Source organism: Zophobas morio, unplaced genomic scaffold (assembly GCF_036711695.1).
Source record: "Zophobas morio isolate AGI-343-1 ecotype UQ-CSIRO unplaced genomic scaffold, CSIRO_AGI_Zmor_V1 ptg000021l, whole genome shotgun sequence".
NCBI classification, from domain to species: Eukaryota; Metazoa; Arthropoda; class Insecta; order Coleoptera; family Tenebrionidae; genus Zophobas; species Zophobas morio.
This window is the reverse complement of record NW_026972126.1, coordinates 13996016-14016106: the sequence shown is the minus strand read 5'-3', so window position 1 is coordinate 14016106 and position 20091 is coordinate 13996016. Positions and strand designations below refer to the sequence as shown.

The window sequence follows — 20091 nt, the reverse complement described above, 5'->3', positions numbered from 1 at the left end:
TACTACAAGAGTTACGGTGTTTTACAGGAACATTTGTAGTAAAACTACACTCGAAAACAAGTACGAGAAACCCGCGCCCAGGCTAAATACGTGACCAAATGGAAAGTGAAATTTTACGAAAGCTGCACGTCAGAGTAAATTCATTTTTAGGACTGAAAGTTCATTGTGTTAAAAGGGGCGCTTTACTCACTAGAGAATAAAAATAATAATGCTTGGTAAGGAGTAACACTAGGTTTCTTTAGTTCAAATTCATGTTTTCGCCTAGTTTGTGTTGGCAATTTGTATAACTTTAAATTATCTTCTTTAACTTCCTTTATACTATTTTAAAATGATAATAAATTAATAATAAGCGCAACTCTTTCTTCACGGTTTAAAGACCTGCGTCATTACTATAATTAACGATAATAGAGTTCTTTTTTTTTTCCGAGTATGAAACCACAAAACATTTATTTTTATTTAGCGACAAAAGATTATTGTTACACTACTCAACGACAGTGTTATTAAAATATTGTCTCGAAGAATCATGCAATCTTGAGTAGTTTTGACCTCAATAAACATTTTGAGATCTTCTACAAACAACGGCTTCTCAGACAATATATACCATTGTCCAACAATGTCATTGGTAAAAAATAAAACTAACAGTGGCCCTAAAGTAGAACCCTACGGAACTCCAGATATAAGCGAATAAGAATTTGAAAAAAGTTACTGTTATCAACAGACTGTGAAATGTATTGTGAAAAATAATCCAGATTTGTCACAGTCGATCTCTTTTTGACAAAACCATATTGGTATGTTGTTATAAAACATTTTACAGATGAATAAATTTGCTAATAGATTACTGATTCAAATATCTAGGCAAAAGTACATTACAAAGTTACTGAACTGTGTGTATTCTTCATATCAGCTATATCTCTAGAATTAAATATAGAACAAATGCACGACTTTTTCCAAGTATCTGGTGTTAAATATTTTAAAGAGGGTAACCACGCAAATCTGTGCAGTCTTTGACCAACAATGATATCTTTTTCAGACAATTTTTCCAAAATGTTGTGATTTTGAAAATTCCATTATGTTCTCAATACTAAATGACAGACTTACAAAGCATGGGCACAATACCACCAGATCCCTGTTTCCTTGGTTGGCACGCAAAAGCACAAAGCGTCCCAAATCCAAATCCAATTGTGGCAACAATGAAAAAGATCCTTGTGTCCACTATTTAAATTCCTACAATGAACTCGTACTTTTTGTAAATAAAACGGGGTGGTCCTTCGAAAAAGAAGCTCTTCATGGTGTTTGGGTAAGCGTTCATGCACTATTGAGCAATTTTCTGTCCAATTCGTTTTTCACAATTAGTCGGAAAAAATCCTGATGGATTTTATTAAGCGAAGAATGTTTTGCTGCCCTCGGAGCACAAACCTTGACCAGAGCACCATCTGAATCGAGCGGCTCCACTTCACAAATCATCAGGTGTTATTAGGTTCATAAATCCAGCGGTCATATTTCAGCTTTTTTCTTCTCGCGTCGTTTGTTGCATTTTTAGGCACCCTTCGCGCGTTACAAAGTCGTCGAAATTCGTGTTATTTCCTGTCAAATAATATAAGCGCGAGATTGGAATTGTTTCTTTGAAACTGCGGCTGCAAAAATATTGTGTGCAACTCAACACGCTGAGGTTATTAAATTCTTAAATGGTTGCAGGCCAGGGCCGCGTTAATCAACTTGGCGGGGTGTTCATCAACGGACGGCCTTTGCCCAACCACCTCAGATTGAAGATTGTCGAAATGGCGGCGGCGGGAATTAGGCCTTGCGTCATTTCGAGGCAGCTGAGGGTTTCGCACGGATGCGTTTCGAAAATTTTGAATCGCTATCAGGAGACCGGCAGCATCAGACCTGGAGTCATCGGGGGATCGAAACCGAGAGTGGCCACGTTGGAAGTGGAAGCGAGGATAGAGCAGCTGAAGAAGGAAGAGCCTCAAATATTTGCTTGGGAGATTAGAGAAAGACTTATTAAGGTAAGGCTGTTATCACTTACTAAGTTTGCTTTTAAACAGAGACACAACACATTTTTCAGTTCTGAAATTCTATTTGTTATGAGAAAACTTCTTTTTCTTTCAGTATAAGTATGAATTCATTATTCAAAATTATTTTCAGGTATCTTATATTATATCCAAAAAGCTTAAAAAAATTTTAGGATGAATCTGATGACAGTTTCTAATTTTTCACGTTTTTTTGATCTATACCTATCTAAAACAACATTTTTTTAATGAATTTTCTAGAACTTGGACTTGTGAAGTTGCCTAGTTATGTTTTTAATACAATCATAAGTATCATTTGATTTTATTAATTTTAAAAATTGTGGATAACATTGGTTTTTATGTTAATAAAAACTTTGACATAATAGTAGTAGTAGAAAATGAATGAATTCCCCTGAAAACGAAACATTCTAATTAATAATGCATACATAAATAATTCATGAAATGAATAAGTGGGTGTTATTCTTGAATAAAAAACAAACAACATTTAGCCGAGAGGTTAATATGCACATTTTAGTTTTTGCGATATCTCACTTTTCTTTACAACTTATTGAGAGACGTATTAAAGTCGTGATATACGTTATGTTCGTTCCTTTATGTCCTTTTATCTATCATTATGGTTTTGTTCGCATTTATCTTCAAGTTTCTTGATAATGCTTCTGTCAATTGTTGGACATTTCTTTTCTTGGGGCGACTGACTACTTTTATGTTAACCCTACGTTTCTACGTTTCATGACTCCTAGAGTACGAAAAAATAGGTCTCCCGTTTCCGTCTGTCTCTCTGTGTAGATTTGTATTAGACAGATAATCTCCGAACTATCGGGTAGATTGTTGGCAAATTTTATATGTATTTTAACAATGTGTGTAGATGATAAAACACTTACAAAATTTGGCTAATTATCCCTACCAACAATTTGATGACGTCATCGTAAAAGTTTCTATTATTATGCTTTGTCGCCTCTTCTGAGGTGTTGTTCGAGAATTCTTTCATAAAATTTGGATTACAAATTAATTATCCAATTTTCTTACAAAGTGGCATAGGTAATGGTGCTTACTTTCCTTTGTTTTGGTATTCTTTCCTCCTTTTTTTTTATGTTGATGTTCACACCCACTGCGTTCTCTTAGCTTAGCTTCCTTAATTTCTTCGGCTTATTTATGTTCTGTCCTCTAGTTGCTGTTCCTGTTGCTAGTTTATTTCATTTTATATTTTTTTTCATTTAAAAACTTTGGAAATAATTTTCACAACGCTCCTTTACATTTTTACCTGAATTTGTTCTTTATTCGTTTGTACTACAACACATTTTGCGCTGACAAATTTTGGTTGGCGTTTTACAATTTGCACGATACTCTTAAAGTAAATACATATAACAATGGACGTCAATCGGTCCAGTAGTTTCAGAGATTATCTGTCGTCTAGATCACAGACAAACGGAAACGGGGGACATAGTTCTTCGTACTCTAGGGGTCTAGAAAACATGAAAGCAATCATTCGCTGGATTGTCCTGTCGAAATACTTCCTCAGCTCATGCTCGGGAAGTAAAAATTCTTTTTAATTCTTCTTCTAATTGTTCTTTTCATATTATATATTTACTCCATTTGTTTACACTTGGCGAATATCTGAAAAGCTTATTTTTATTTTGAGCAAACTATCTTTCCAAAATCATTCTTAATTTCTATCTCTTTTTTACTTTCCAAGCTGTTTTATAATTGTAAATAGCGCTCATATGGTAAATGGCTAGTTTCAGGTTTTATCGATGTTTCATTGCTATTACCAAGAGAACAATAAAACACATGATCAACGACAGCCATGGATTTTTGAAATCTTTTTTCAACTCATCCTTTCATGACTATCTCTGATCGTGTTTTTACGGCTCTCTTCGTATAAAATGAAAAAGTAGGTCCTCGTTTCCGTCTCCCTATCCATCTCATTAGACACAATCGCTGAAACCGCTCTACTAATTATTTTAGATGTATTTTAACACGGATATCGCATTAAAATGGTGCCTATAATAAAATTTATCGTAGAAAATACAAAACTGACTACTAAATCTAGCAGATGCTTTAAGGTTATCGCAATCATGGCAAATCTCTAATCAAAATTTCTTTGTTTGTACCCTTTAAAAACTTGATGACGTCATCTCAAAATTTTAATAGACAAATCCTATCTAAAATGTACAACTGTGCCCTAAATTTATGGTTTAGGTTGTTCGAAAAGAATCCAAAATTATTCAAAATTTTACTATTTCTTTTTTATATACAATTGATCAAAAATTTAACGCATTTTTTACGATTACAAATCAAAGGTTGTCTAGCCTTCCCTACCAAAATTTTGATGACGTCACTTCAAAAGTTTGCTAAGTAATTTTTGTAAAAATTTAGATTTGTGTGAGCATATTTCAGTTAGCGGTGATTTTTTTGGCATTACGTCAAAATGTAAACCCAAACAATTTCTATCCACAATATTCTACATTGTGAAGTCGTCTAAATCTGTGAGTGTAATAGACGATTTGAATTAAAAATTTTTAAGTACTAAAACTTTATGCCTGTAAGTGCTGAGAACTCTGACAGCAGAAAATAAGTTCATTGCTGCACAAAATTTCAACACATTTTGATACGATATACATTTAAAAATAGTAAAATTTTAGGTATACAAAAATTACAGAAAAGTGTTTTTTATGCACTCTTGAGATTTTCATAGTCTCTAAATCTTATGGCAAAATTTCCATCGTGCGAAATGTGTCTCTTTCCGGCCAGTTGTCTAATACAGATATTATTTCTACCGGTGTTGTTTGATCTTAAATTTTGTTTGTGTGTTGTACCTCGTTTGATACCATTGTGTTGTCTACGTTACAGGAAGGAATTTGCGACAAGAACTCCGCTCCATCCGTGAGTTCCATCAGCCGACTGTTGCGTGGAGGCAGAAAAGAAGATCCCGACAGAAAGAACCATTCGATCGAAGGTATTCTTGGTGAGCGCAATTATGAAACCCTTCTTTAACATAAAATACGTGGGAAAACCTCAAAACGGAAAATATTCACTCCTCTCGCCATCAACGAAAGAACAACCGACGTTGTTTGTTTTAGAAATTCTTTAAATTAGTGTAAAATCAATCACTCGCCGATACGCGACAAAAACTGTCACGGTTATTACCTCAGTAATCTAGCGAGACCGTTCGGCATTACCCAGAAGTAATTCGAAAAATACAGCGAAATTCCTAATTTTTCAATTAACGCCAATAACCGCAGCATTAGGTCGATCGCTTAAGTTTCCGTAAAAGTCGTTTTTTCGCGCGATTTTTTCTCGCGCTTGTCGGATCCGAAAAAGCATGACCGGAGCGAACAAATTGATTTATTGAATAAAACAGAGCGGCATGATAGCGATGGGGCGGTGAAAAAACTCGTGCCAACTCAACGTTAAAATTGACAGAAAATTTTATCACACGTAATTTTTGGACCTCACAAGATGAGCCATGACGCAACACAAAAGAGCAACACACCACGTCCACGTCGGCATAATGACGGTTCATTTTATTATTACCACATATTAACTTCATTGAACCCGTTGATCTTCTCCCGTGATTGATTTTTATTGCACCTTAATTAAATTTAACGGCGGCTTCCAGCTACCAATTTTTTGGAAATTGCACCGCCGGCACGGATTTCTCTTCGGGGACTTCCGCGTCGGGCTTTTACATGCCTTTCAGAATGTCGAGCTGGCATCTGATGGGGCTTAAACCTGAGAGTGTGTGACAACTTTTTACTTTTTTCTTTCTGACTGAAGGGAATTTTTTTACACTTGCTAAGGGTGAATTATAATGACTTTTAATCATTTTTCGCTTTGCGACAGTGAAACGTGCATTTCGGCGAGTAACGGATGTTTTGAATTAGTGGGTAATGAAGCTCCTAATTTGTATAATTTGTTGCAATTGCGTCATATCTTTATACTAGATAACTTATTTTGTGCTGTACTCCATCACTTTGTGTTACATGACATAAATAAAGTCACTTATCATCACACTATAAAGATTTACATGATACTGACATATTTGCATTTCAAAAGCTGGGAAGATCATATTCATAATATGTATTAAATTAATGCACACCGCAAGCAATAAAACCGGCATTATCATAATCACGTATAATTGCAAGGTTTAAGGTATGCTGGTTTTTAGCGTTTTTATGCATTATTGTTGGCGACTTACCATGTCTTAACAATCCTTATACCCAAGGTATGTGCGTTTGTTTTATTTTCGCCATAAAACCCAAGCGGGATAAGAAAAACCGCTTGTTCCGCACGATTTTCGTGCTTAATTTTCTAGTTAAAACGAAGATAAGATTTACAGAAACCTTGTATCAATTAACGCTGCGTGTTCCAATTTTTCAATTTCTGTACCTTAAATTTAAATAAAGATGTCCGTTTGTTTGTGGAACGAAAATAATTTTGAGTTATATCACAACACATACAATTCGATAAATCTAATAGAAGCGCTCAAATTTTCAACACTAGAGTTTATTTTTTGTTAACAAAGACACCGTTGAATTTTTCAGTCTATTAATCATTTTGTCAGACGTGAATAATTCATCTGAGCGATGAATGGGCCATACCGGGATCATTTCCATATTTATTACAATTTCCATATAAAAAAGTAAGCTTTCAACTACCAACAAATACTAATAATAGTTGTGATGTACATAAAAAACCCAAATAAAATCGTGGCAGCACAAAAGAAATCTTCATTTCTCAATCCGTTACTCAATCACTGATGCAATAAGTTCTTCGTTTATGCAAAACGTACAAAAAGTAGCACTTCACAACATCCCGGGTAATTATTTTGCAAAATATTATTTATATTATTAAATTGCCGCTATTATGGTACTCGGGCGGTTATTAAGTCTGCCCGCTTTTTTTTTCTTTATTCGTAACCTGGATATGTGTACTCGTCGGTGAATTCATTAGCAATGGACCCGGAGGGTAGCCTTGAGGCATGCGAATCGTACGATCTTTGCTCTTATTCAAAAAAATCGCATTGTGGATGGATGAAGAACAATCAATCACGTCCGTGGAAACAAATTAAATGTAATTAATTAATTAACGTTAATTGATGGTCCGCTACCGCGCTCCCCACGTTAAATTTATTAGAAGCGAAACGCTTCGAGTTGATCCCGGCTCTTGTGGCCACACATAATTACAACATATAATCCATCTTAATAATTGCCAGGGAATGAGAGCTTACGCGAACATACCGTCGCTGTTTTACGCTTTTTGTTGGTGTGTGTGTGCCAATACCTTGACCGCATAAATTTATAAACATGGGTTCCAGTGAAAATTTCGATCAGAATTTTTGAATATTGAAGACGTACGACCGCCTTACGAGTTTGCTCGGTTGAAACGTATCTAAACGACACTGAAAATTTCAACAAACTGTTAAAACCATTTCAACAGCTACGTTGTAATGTTCTTACAAATGACCTAGTCCTAGTTGTTGCGGATTAAACTAAAAAAGATAACTTCTAAAACAGGTTGACTATTTGTAAAAAATTTTGGGTGTCAGGGGGACAATAAGGTGTTTGGTATTGTCATTAATAATCAAGGCGGATTCATAAACCACAAGTGTAGGAGTATATTATTTTACAAATTTAAATTTTGAGGTGACCCCAATAATGTGTTGGTAAGGATGATTAGACAAATTTTGGTTAACGTTTTACTATCTACATGGTATTCTTAAAGTACGTATAAGATCTGACAACAATCGATCCAGTAGTTTCGAAGATTATGTTTAAAAAAATCGATACAGACGGCAGACGGAAACAGGAGAGTTATTGTGTCATACTGTAGAGTAAGTAAACTCAGGAACTCTTTTTTTTGACAATTACGGTAGACTCAAATCTCAAACCGCATCATTTAATCTTGGTTGAATTGTTAAATTCAAAAAAGCTGCCGTTTCGAGACGAGTAGCAAGAAACAAATTGGCATGAACCATTTTGTTCCTATTTCGCTATAGAAAAATTGCTCAAACTCTTTGTATTGACCCCTTTTCTGATTATTGATTAAGCTAATTCTTAATCACTTGCGCTCTACAGATAAACAGGGGAAATAGTAATCTTTGCCTTTGTTCATTGTTTTCTATTAAACTTTATGTCTTTTCGCTTATTTCGCCTATCTTAGCAATTAAATGTTCTCTAATTGTCCTTTGTTTCAACCTATTTTACTGTCTTGAAAGCTACTTTTAAATTTTTAAAATACTATTCGTATTATTTATACATACACAAGAGTGTTAACATACAACACACCATGATTCACACACTGAGTCAATTCTATTTAAGTGATCCTTTTTACTTCCTGAGAATAATCCCTACTTTCAGGTTTTCTCGACGTATCATGACCCCTAGAATATGAACAAATTTATATCCCGTTTCCGTTTGTCTGTCTGTTTGTTTGTTTGTTTGGCGTCTATGTCGATTTTTATTAGACACGTAATCTCCGAAACCACTGAACTAGTTGTCAAACTTTATATCTGGATTGTAGATGGTAAAACGCTAATCAAAATTTGGGTAATCACGTGTTGAGTTTTTACCCAAGTCATCCAGATTTTTGAAAAAAAAATCAAAATTGTATAGTAACATTTTTTAATTTAACTTTCAAACTGCAACACCGAATGCTCTGAAATCCCGCGAACGTTTTAAGATTATCGTAATCATGGTAAATTGTTAATCAGAATTTATTCTTTTAGGCCCTTCCAAAAAATTGATGACGTCATCTCAAAATTTTGCCTAATAAATCTTCTCCGAAATATGCAAAACATTATGAATCTACACTTGTGGTTTCTCAATGCACTCACAGTTTTTGCAATTATATTTATACAGGGTAACTCAAAATAATGAATGAGGCATTTTTTTAATTAAATCAAGAGCGACTCACTCCATCTAACCAAATTGATATACGTGTCCTTGTAAAAATGTTGATGACGTCATCAGAAAATTTTGTAATGGAAAAAACCACTTTTAACATTACTTACATATTTTTACATAAAAAACTAAAAATTCGTAAAATGAAATTTTGGAATTTTTCGAAAAATTTGGATTTATTGTATTGTACTTCAGGGGCGAGGGAAATTCCGTCAAAATAAACTTTGAGCAGTTTTTTACCGTTTTGTATAATATATGATTCAAAAAGTTTCTCACAGCCTGTCCGAATTGAGGTGCTTTTCTACTCGGCGACCGAACTGCGGTACAAAATTTTATAACTACCTTATAATTCCTGACCGAACTGCGGTAAAATTCTTAGTTAGGGTTTACACTGTCAGGTGCCTAAGTGATGGACACAGTTATTTTAACACTCAAAATTTTGAATCAAGAAGTTAATAATAATTTAGTAGACTACACGAATATGCCTATTACATCTATTTTCAAATTAGCTACCAGTAATGCACGGGTGGTACGTCAGATTCACAAAATTATATCCAAAAATTTCGTAATTTTTATATTCGATAGTTTTAGATTCTACGAACCACATCTTTTTCAACATTTCTTTTTACGTTTTTATGTAAAAATGACAGTTTGTTCCTTGTGTTTAGGTAAAAATAATTTGGTTTTCCTCAAGATTTAAATTTACAACACCAAATGATGTTTCTATTTTTCTTTGAATCTATTCAATTACTTTAAATGCCGTAGATCAATTGGCGTTTGTACTTATTGTCATTCCTGTCATTGGTTTTTAATATACGATATCCACGTGTGCTTTAAATTAAGCCATACGCCTTCTAATTTTTTTTTTTTTTTGCACAGATTTCTGAAATGAGAAATTTTCTTTAGTTCTTTGGTTATGATTGGTTCAAAAGCAAAGAGACGTATAGGAGAATTCTTTTAATTTTGGCAAGGTGTAGAAGTCGCAACTGCTGTCATCGCAACTTCCAAAGCATCGGTACTTCCGATAACCCAAACTTAGCAAAATTTTGCGATGACCTCATCAAATTTTTGGAAGGCTTGAACAGACTTTGTTAGAGATGTACCGTGTTGACGATAACTTTAAAATTTCTGTTAAAAGTGGAGGAAATGGGTTTTGTAGTTTCTAAGTTAAACTGTAAAATTTTGGTGCACAATTTTTCCAGAAAATGTTCAACGTTAAAAATAGCAATCGATTTAATAAATCAGAATAATTTAGCGAAATTTTGAAAGAATGCCATCAAAATTATTGTTACAATACGTCAAAAATTTCGCAACACTCGCTTCAAAAATATTTGTCTAATAGAATCATCAACAGACAAAGGAGAGACAAAAACGTAATTCTAGGAAGCATGAAGCTTCGAGAAAAAATGTATTAGCCATTCGCTAATTACGCTTACGAAGTAAAAATGAAAAGTACTTGCGACCTGCAACATTAAAAACTGAAAAGCCTATTTTTGTTAGAAATCATCAAGTTAGTTAACATTATTTCTACTTTCAATATTCCTCGACTGAAAACCAGTTCCTAAATCATCTGTCTTAAAACCCAAACGACAGGAACAAAAGTTCCATTCTTTTTGCTCGATAAATCGCATCGTAATGCCACGTACCTACACGGGGTGTTCCCGATTTCATGCTTCCCACAAAGAAATCCGTTGTTGTGCTCTCGGCGGTTTATTACACTCGATTATTCTCTTTTAGGGCAAAATTCTGATTGCGAAGAAAGCGACACAGAATCGGAGCCGGGAATACCGCTCAAAAGAAAGCAAAGGCGTTCCAGGACGACTTTCACCGGCGAACAACTCGAAGCTTTGGAACGAGCTTTCGGCCGCACGCAATATCCAGATGTCTACACAAGAGAAGAATTAGCGCAGAAAACAAAGTTGACTGAAGCTAGAGTGCAAGTGTGGTTCTCAAATCGCAGGGCGCGTTTGCGAAAACAGTTGAATTCGCAGCAACTCAACCCTTTCAATTCCATGTCGTTGCCGTCAGCGTTTCCGGTGCAGCACCAGTACGGGGATCCTGCTTTTAATCAAGTGAGTTGAATTCGGTTGCAATATTTCCAACGTGAACACACCGTTGTCCGTCAGACCTAATAACAACAATCCGCTACATAATAAATTTACTTGATTGGAAATTTCTTGTTAAAGGCTAAGACGAAAATAACAACAATCATATCGTTTTATGAGCAGCACCATGTACAATTTCTAAATTTCATTAACAACAAAAGAATTTTGCGAGATAATAGAGTTATAAAAGTAATCCAACACACGTTTAGTTGTTTACTAATTTTAGAAACTGATAAAAGCAATTGTTTCGTTCTAATAATGAGAAAAATTTACAACACAATGTTTATGCATCGTGTGAGGTTAAAAACGGTTGATTACTAACAAGTTTGCAAAATGCTGAACGTTGATGTTAGATTAGAAGATTGGTTTATGTTCAGTTTTAATTTGTGAGAAAATGTTCATTTTAACTTAACATCTGAGGTGGTCGTGAATATGAAGATGAGGTGCTCTTCTATCCGGAAAACTTTTTACATAAGACTGAAAATCAACGATATTCAAAAACTCAAAAAACATCAAAACTTTGATGACTATGATTGAAAAATGAATCTACGAAACCTCATCAGAAAATATATTTTGGGTTGCATCTTCGGTTTTATTGGCTTCATCCTGTATAACATGTAAATCATAATGGATACCACAGATTTCACATTATTTAATATCATCTGAACAACAAATGACTTAATTTAGCTACAACTGAAGCTGTGGTTGTTTTGCGACCAACAGCTGTTCACCATTCAATACCCACAATCGAGTTGTTGATTAGCCTTTTAACAGTGTTAAATAAAAACATTCAAGCATCGGTAATGGTGAATTTCTCACCTCTGTTTCCATATTCTCTTACATTGTGCTGCTGTGGACCTACTACGGTTCGACGATGTAAACATCAGTTTTTCAGAACCGGTCTTCAAAATCACTCATCTAATGACGATTTGATTTTATGAACAATAAAGCTCAGATCTTGCAAGGAAACAGTCAGAATAGATGTTTCTTAACACCGCCAAAACCCACTTAAACTCTTTAGAACGAAACTAATTATATTTTAATGATCCAAAATGTCTCAATTTTTCGCTTCTGACATGACTTTCTTTTCTTCGCAGAGCACTTGGGCGCAGCAGAGCTACGCGTCAGCAGCGCTAAGCGGTAGCGCGCTACCCCACAGCGCGCTGGCCGCGTCCGGCACCAGCTTGGGCGCGACAAGTACCAGCGGTACCACGTCAACCCCCAACACCCTGTACAACAGCTACAACTCCAGCAGCAGTCTCGAGCAGAGTAATGTACTCAACAGCGCCGCAAATCAATTCGGTTACAACATGACCCAAGTCTCGCCCAATCAACACAGCGTCTCGCCGGTTCAACAAAGCGCCGTGTGGACGAGGCACGCTCAAAACAATAAAGTCGCCGAGAATCTGAGCACCTGGCACGAGAATTATAGGTGAGTTGTGAATAATAATGATGGAAGTCGACACGAAAACGACACGAGATAAAACGCAAATTAAAACGGCACCGTCGATATTCGAGCACCCATAATTCATTGTCGGATGGTGTGGGCAAAGAAATCGAACGGGCTCCGACTTGCACGTACGGTATTGTACAGCGCCGATGTATTAATCATAATTTATACACTTAGTGTCGGGCTGTCATAATAATCAATGAAATTTTTAGTATGACGGGGAGAACGTCAATTGCGACAACGGCAGATTTACGGTTACCTATTGACGTGTGGCGAGAAGGTTCACGGTTTTCTCGAGTACGCAGCGAAATGATGGAATGATGGGTGTTATGTGCGGGATTTTTGTAAAAAAACACACAGTCAGGGTTACAGTGACATTAAGTTGAAGTTGTAATATTTCATTCGTGTGATCTAACTAATTTTGGTTTGGAGTCTAGTATTTCATAAGATAAGGACGGGGTTTATTTAAACTCTTACAAAAAAATTTATTCTGATTATTTGAGTTCACACCTTCCTCTTTCATCTGTTCACACCTTATTATTTTATTTTACCTTGTACTATACAGTTACGTCATAATCTATAAAATTATAGTACTTTAAGAAACAACAGACTATTGTGCACTGTCAAAACAACTGCATGAGATAGTGGAAACCGTCATTATTTAGTGGTTGGTTGAGTGTGACACGCTTTCAGGAAATCGAAACCGAATTATCAATCAATAAAATAATATCGTCGTGCTTCACTGCATATGTACAAGTGTAACTATATTAACGTCTGTTTTTAAATTGGTATCAGAGGAGCGGTAATAACTAGGTATAAAATTTCATTATGAATCTAAAACCCATAGAGCAACTTAATAATAATGAAACACTAATTAATTTAATTCTAAATTGGACAAAGAGTCTATGGAAAGGGTTATATCCTGCAAAAATGCCCAATTACTCAGCTTCTGATGAGGGAAGTGCCACTGACGTTTGCTTCCTCGATTTTCAACTGACTGCTGTACCGCGGATCAGAAAAACATATCCAGTGTAGGACTTCCTGTTGATATAACAGCTGCTCCGGTCCGCATTCAGTGTACATTATCGGAAGTTTGCTGCTTCGAGAGTACACTAGGTTCTGGGGTGCGATTTTGTTTCTCGATCGAAAAAAACCCGTTAGCGATAAAATCTCGTTTGCTGATTGGTTGAGATGCTACATTTCTGTCACATTTCTCGATTCTGTCACGAAATCAAGTCTTCTCGATGGCTCTGAGTAAAGTGATAAATTTTGGAGACATAACCTCGAAATTTATGTCAAAATAGAAGTTCAGAATCGTAATTCTGAGTTGTAAGTTCTTAAAATTAAGGTAATTGTAAACTTTTGAGCAATTAATAAGCTTATATGCAAATAAATGCAAACTTTTGCATTTAAAAGCTACGTAATGGCATTTAATTTATCACTTCGATCGATAAAGGTCTCTGTTCCTTTAAGATTTTGGACTTTCTTCGCGGCCTTTCAGTGGAGTTCTTCACGACAGTTGTGAAATTGACTAAGATAGCTAACGGCGTGAGTTATATCCTCCTGTCCCTATAGATAAATACATCAGCCCACCAAGAAGTTCTCGATAAAGGAAGTCCTTCGGGTACGCACTTTCTGCGCTGCCTTTAGTAAAATTGATTGCAACGGTGCAGATATCGCGGTACAATTATTCATCTTGAATTTCACTAGTATGTGGCCTATACATATATCCCCTCTGGCTCAAAGGATGTAATTCTCATTTCAGTCAAACTGGGGATCTCAACAGTACTTGACCTCAAAATTTCGGCAAAGATTATTTAGTCGCTCAATTTCGGTCAATGATGATGATGCTGATGATGATGATGATGATGATGAAACTTTACTTGGATAGGACTACCCCACGAGTTCGAGGTTCGTCATCCAAATGATCGTTCCAAGCTCTGCCCGCTTGTGGTAGACCATAAAAACCCTTTCTTAGTAAACAGACAATGTCGCCTTTACGCTTCTGATCCGGCATCTTCCTTGCTTCTTCCTTGATCATCATCTCCTTCGTTGCGGTTCTTGCGATGTGGTCAAGTATCTCTTCTAAATGTTTCGAAGCTTCCATAAAGATCTCTTTTTAGATAATTCCATTCAGGTAAGCTGTTGTTATATCGAACTGTCGAATTTTCAATAATTTAGAAAGAGCTACGGAAACCGCAGCACGTAACCTGACCTGACCTGACCTGACCTGACCTGACCTGACCTGACCTGACCTGACCTGACCTGACCTGACTTGACCTGATCTGACCTGATCACGAGAGTACATCTCTTGTGAAAATAATTATTTTGCAGAACAAATTTGCTTCCAATAATAATGTGCTGACTATGCGGTCTGTCCACAAGCCACCAAGTATTACTTTTAATTAAAGCCTTAACTTCAGAAGTTATGACATCTATCTATTCTGGATAGTCGGGTCCAGAGAAGGATTTCAACGTAAAAATCTTATCGACATCTGTAATGACTGATTCCAGAAAAACTTGTTTAACGTAGTTCTATCGTAGTTGTCCCGGTCGTCCAATTCTGATGAACCTTGTGGCGGCACAATAATACGTAGTGTAAGCGAGGAAAGATAAGCCTTCTCTGTAGTCTAATGGTTAGGGCACCCGCCCGGCAAGCGGTAAATGTGCGGTTCGATTCCCACCGTAGGAGCAACATTTTTCTTCGCTTATTACAACCTGAATCTCGTTCTCTCTGGTTCTCCTAGACAACCCCTGAATACTTCTTCCTCATTCGATTCGGCTTGCAGCTCAATTTCCTCAACATATTTCTTAGGAATTTCTGGGTCAAACCAATTCTGCCCGACGTTCTTCTCGTTAGGAAAATTTCGATGATTCTCTAAGAATTTCACGTCTCTCGTAACTTTCATTTTTCTGGAATCCGGCAGCCATATTCGATACGCCTTTGACTAATTACTAATTACTAATTACCACACAATCCTGTGCTATTCTAAATCTAGTACAGAGTCCTTCCCTCGACCTTCTTTGTTGGGCATCGGTTTTTGATGTGGCACAGTGATGCAGTTTCGCCCACAATGACGATGACAGATCGAAGAGGATTAAGAGGCACCGAGCCATTTGGATCGACGTTCTATGTTCCCCTCTGTCACCCTGTTATGTTGCGGCGTATAGGAGGCCGTGAGTTATGTTAAATGGCTTCTGATTTTAGAAATTTATTAAATTCCACATTCACGTGCTCGCCACCGTTATCGAACTGAACTTTCTTGATGGATATACCGTGTTTCTTCTGGATGAGCACCTTGAATCCCTTAAACTCTTCAAATGCCCGGACTTTTGTTTTTCATGAATCGTACCTCGGTCCATCATGAGCAGACACCAGTGAAGATGATTCAAAGAAACTCTCATCAGGTCACATGTGCCTCTGTGTGTATCAGTTCCAACTTGGTCGTGCTTCGGCCTTTTTCTTTCGGTGAACAAACTTCGCAGCTCACATCTCCGGTCTTACCGGGTAAGGTTACACCATGAATAGCTCTGGTCTTCGATGCATCGACGAGGTTCCGAAATTTCACAAGGGCCTCCATTCTTCTGTAGTAGACTTGAAGACGATCTTTGACTAGATCTTTTTCTTCACCACAAATACACCAATTTGACAGGTTTCGGTAGATTCACCTTTTGACATAGTGCAAATCTTCGACTCACTTTATAATAACTTTGTTCATCGGGCTTGTTATTTATGGAACAGCACTTCGTATCCTTTGTCCGTGATTTTGGAAACCGATGATAGTTTATGTCGGAGATGGAGAATTTGCAACATATCGAACACCTTTACATCGCCATTTCTCTTATTTTTAATTATGTTAGTCCCTTTCCACTGTCAAGACACCAGTCACTCTCGGTCACCTTGCTTACGTTCTGACACACTTCAGCTATCACCTCGCTTGATAAAGGACCTACACTTATAGACGTGTTATCGTTCACGTTTTTGAGCGGACGCTGCGATTGTCTGTGTCCTTGTTGCTGACACTTGAAAATGAAAGTCTTCTTCCTTTTGTCTTTCTTCACCTCATTTGCTTTGTCCTTTTTGTTCTCGCGCTTTTTCTTTTGGGCGTTTTCCTGGTTCGAATTCGACGTTGTTGTACAGATTGTCACGTTTCAACAATGCGTCCCGATTTTCAATCATCAGTCTGATGTTTTCAAAACTTGCTGGCAAGCTATACAGCAACTTGATTATGAGTACATCATCGTTTATGTTTAGGTCTATCGCCGCTAGCTTACTGACCGAATCAAAAAATTCACGCATGTATTCTTGAATGTCGTCACCTTCAAGGTAAGATTCTTCAATAACGATGCTTGCCGTGCAGATCCTTTTGCCTAAAACGTATCCTCGAGCTTCTGCTACAGTTCACAAGATGATGTATAGTTCTTCCTCAATTTCAGCTTATTTGCTCCAATGAACAACATCAGGCCTGCTGCGTTATCTTGGACCAACGCCAATGTGACATTCGAACTGTCAATTTGGATTCTTTTTTTTTCCTAGCCAGTATACCAGACCCTGAAAATTTTGTTCTTAAATTTTGAGTGGCGTTTACAAACTTGCGTCGGCACGCAAAAACAAGCATTGTCAAAGAAATCGTTATTTATTTGTCTACGTCCTCCTTTTACTTGTTTTTGCCCCATAAATTTGCACTCACTTATTTTCTACAAATGATTAGCTACCTGTAAACCATTGTGTAGAAAGTGTCGTTTCCTAGTTCTAATAATAGTCTACATAAAATGGAACAAAAACAGCTTGATTAAATAATCTAAAAACGTTTTACTATGCGATTAATCTAAGACATCCGCCGTTCCTTCTACTCCCGTAAATAAGTAATGTAGCCAAGTGTTTTAGTTTGCTCGGTGAAGACGTAAAATGAAACGGAGAAGTCGAACAGCCACTTCTTAACATTTGTGTAAAAGACCTTTTGTTGTGACACGCTCCATTTGCATTTAATAACGTTCCGCGGCTATCAATAAAAACATCACTCTAATCATCCCACGCAACTGATTCAAAAGCGTTTTCTTGCCTACCACAGTTCCTTGTCCCAGAAGCCGGAAAAATCATCGGTTCTCCCACATCGCCACAGTGCTACAATTAAACATATTAAGTCCACTATATATAAACATAATTCATTCAGTAGCAATACCTTTACGTCTTAAGTAGAGAGCGGCGCGGCTATACATTAACTAACACCGTGTAATTTAGCTTAGCACGATTCCTGTTCAATGATTGCGTACTTTGGTAGTTCCGTCCAGAAAAAATACGAATGACAAGGCTCCAAGTGCAACCGTCCAAGGTGCGCGCCGCCTCCTGGCCTGGAAAGGATCATGCCCGAAGACGGCACTGATCGACTGTATAATTGGTGGGTGCCGGCACGTTTGAATAATACACTACTAGACGCAATTAATTTATGTCCGTGCTTCACATAATGAATGCCTTACCTTTATTTTACCGGGCTTAAATACGGTCTCTGGTTGTTTATTAAAATGCCGTAATTAATTTCGTTCGTTTTTGTACGCGGAGCGTGAGTACCCCGTTTGCCATTGCGCACAAATTACTCAATCAGTTAAATGCGTAGGTAGAAGAACGATTTATTGCCGGGCGAAGCTCAACCTGGACCTCATTGGCTGGTTCATTCATTAAAAGACTTCTTATCCTTTCACTCAACTATGAGCTATATTTTACTGTACCATAACTTCAATTATCGTTACGTGCGACCGCAAATGAGGAATCGACGTTCGAATGTTTTTTCGACGTAATATATATGCAAACGATTTAAACTCGAACACACCAGGCGAACATTTTGTTATTAATTTGTGACATATATTATATTTTTTCTGCGAGTTAGTGAACTTTGTTGTTAATTCATTGTTTGTATTTCAGCCTCTTCGCTGGTAGCCATTATGGGGCCCATTCGCCCGGCGAAGCCAAATCAGGATACCCATATTTAGGCACCATGGATATGTGTGCAAGTCGCGTGCACTGAAGAAAATTTTCTTCACGTCATCACATTCACTTGGCCACATTGCATCACGCTCTTGCTAAACTTGTACAGATAAATTAAGTGCTTGATTTTATTTACGTGTATTTATTTCAAACTGCACCTGGTACTATTAGTTCTAATCATTGTACATACTTGTGTAAAAGATAAGGCTCATAAATTTAGTTAATATCGGCTGCTAAGCTTTTAGACTTTTAAAGTTATCAATAAGCTCCGTCTATGAATTTTCGTCAACTGTGTAAAAAGTAAAGTAATAAATTTTTTAAATATTTTTGGTGTGTGATTCTCCTATATCCCTATATAACCATGCGTATTACTACTATGCAAAAGAAAAAAAACACTCAGTTTTTGTTTTCAAGTTGTTTAAAATGTGACAGGATAGTTCCGTAATAAGTTTTTCTTCTATCATATAAAAATGTTAAGTAATGGTTTCCACAAATTGAATGCAATTTTTAGTTTTAAGCGGAAAATCACGACAAATGTACATAACGGGTAAAATAATAAGAACGACGTATAAAAAATGTGTTTCACGAAACGTTCGCCGATGAATGGCAGCGGAATCGAAGCTGGAGAAAGGTTTATAAGTTCATAAATAATAATTTGTGGAAAATTGTATATTCCTGTATCCTAAGGCTAGATTGCTAAAACGATATTACCGATTCATAAAAAGAAAATTATACGTGAAACAAGAAGAATAGAAAAATACAATACAGTGTGGATGAGGAGACAGCTGTGTGTAGATTGTGGAATAAATTAGGTAAGGAATTCAAAAATACATCACGACAAAGTTTTACATTACAACCTTAATTTTTTACTTAATTTAAAAACAAACTTAAAAATTTATGGTTTTCGAAGTGGTAGGATGATCAACAACTTAAATTGCAAAACAAAATTGACGCATATAAATGGATGACGTAATTTTGGCGACATAAAATAAAATTTTCACTTTAGAACAGAAAACATACAATTTTAACTGCGTAATATAATTAAATAAACAAATGTGTAATAAGTTCATTAAAATTTCAGCGTAATTTACGAAAAATAAAAAAAAATAAAAATATGTAATAGCCGTTCTACGAACATGCTTAATCTGACGTTGTGTTGTAGTAATGTGTCGTGAAATGGAACGGAAATCAGGGCCCTCTGTGTGAAACAACATAAATGACATCAAAATTGTATTAAAAAACTGGTCCAACTAACAAAATGGGGAAAACACCGTTTACAGTCATTTTTTCTATTGGATGGCACAATATCTACTTTTAATTAACTTAATAATAGATAATTTTTTAATTGTTTATCAAATCAAGGTAAATCTTTGGAGTGGAAAGTTATTATTAAGTTACATTTTTATTTAACGCGTAGCAAGATATTTATTTTCACCACAAGTATAACACTGCATACAAAATTTTATTTTCTATTGGTACACCCACTATCCAATGAAAAACATTTGTGTAGGTTGATACACTTCGTCCACATCCATTTGCCGCAAGCCTGTTCGTTAGAATACGTCACAGACATTAACTTCTCAACCACGGTATTCTAAACAAACATATGATAAATACG

At 36.3% G+C, this 20091-nt stretch overlaps 2 protein-coding genes across 3 annotated transcripts in view; one reads left to right on the top strand and one right to left on the bottom strand.

Annotated features, from left to right (window-relative positions):
- The window catches only part of LOC135133219 (protein gooseberry-like), a 29418-nt gene extending 10661 nt beyond the window's left edge, over positions 1-18757 (top strand). The window contains exons 2-6 of one of the 2 annotated variants that reach the window (XM_064061540.1): positions 1696-2009; positions 4884-4989; positions 10673-11007; positions 12138-12472; positions 18411-18757. In XM_064061540.1, the coding sequence (XP_063917610.1) occupies positions 1696-2009; positions 4884-4989; positions 10673-11007; positions 12138-12472; positions 18411-18513 (1193 nt within the window). In that variant the 3' untranslated portion in view covers positions 18514-18757. Of the gene's footprint in view, positions 1-1695; positions 2010-4883; positions 4999-10672; positions 11008-12137; positions 12473-18410 lie in introns of both variants that reach the window. The other variant, XM_064061539.1, reaches the window with a different exon arrangement.
- The window catches only part of LOC135133221 (protein gooseberry-neuro-like), a 177189-nt gene that overhangs the window by 95071 nt on the left and 62027 nt on the right, over positions 1-20091 (bottom strand). The gene's annotated exons all lie outside the window — the stretch shown is intronic.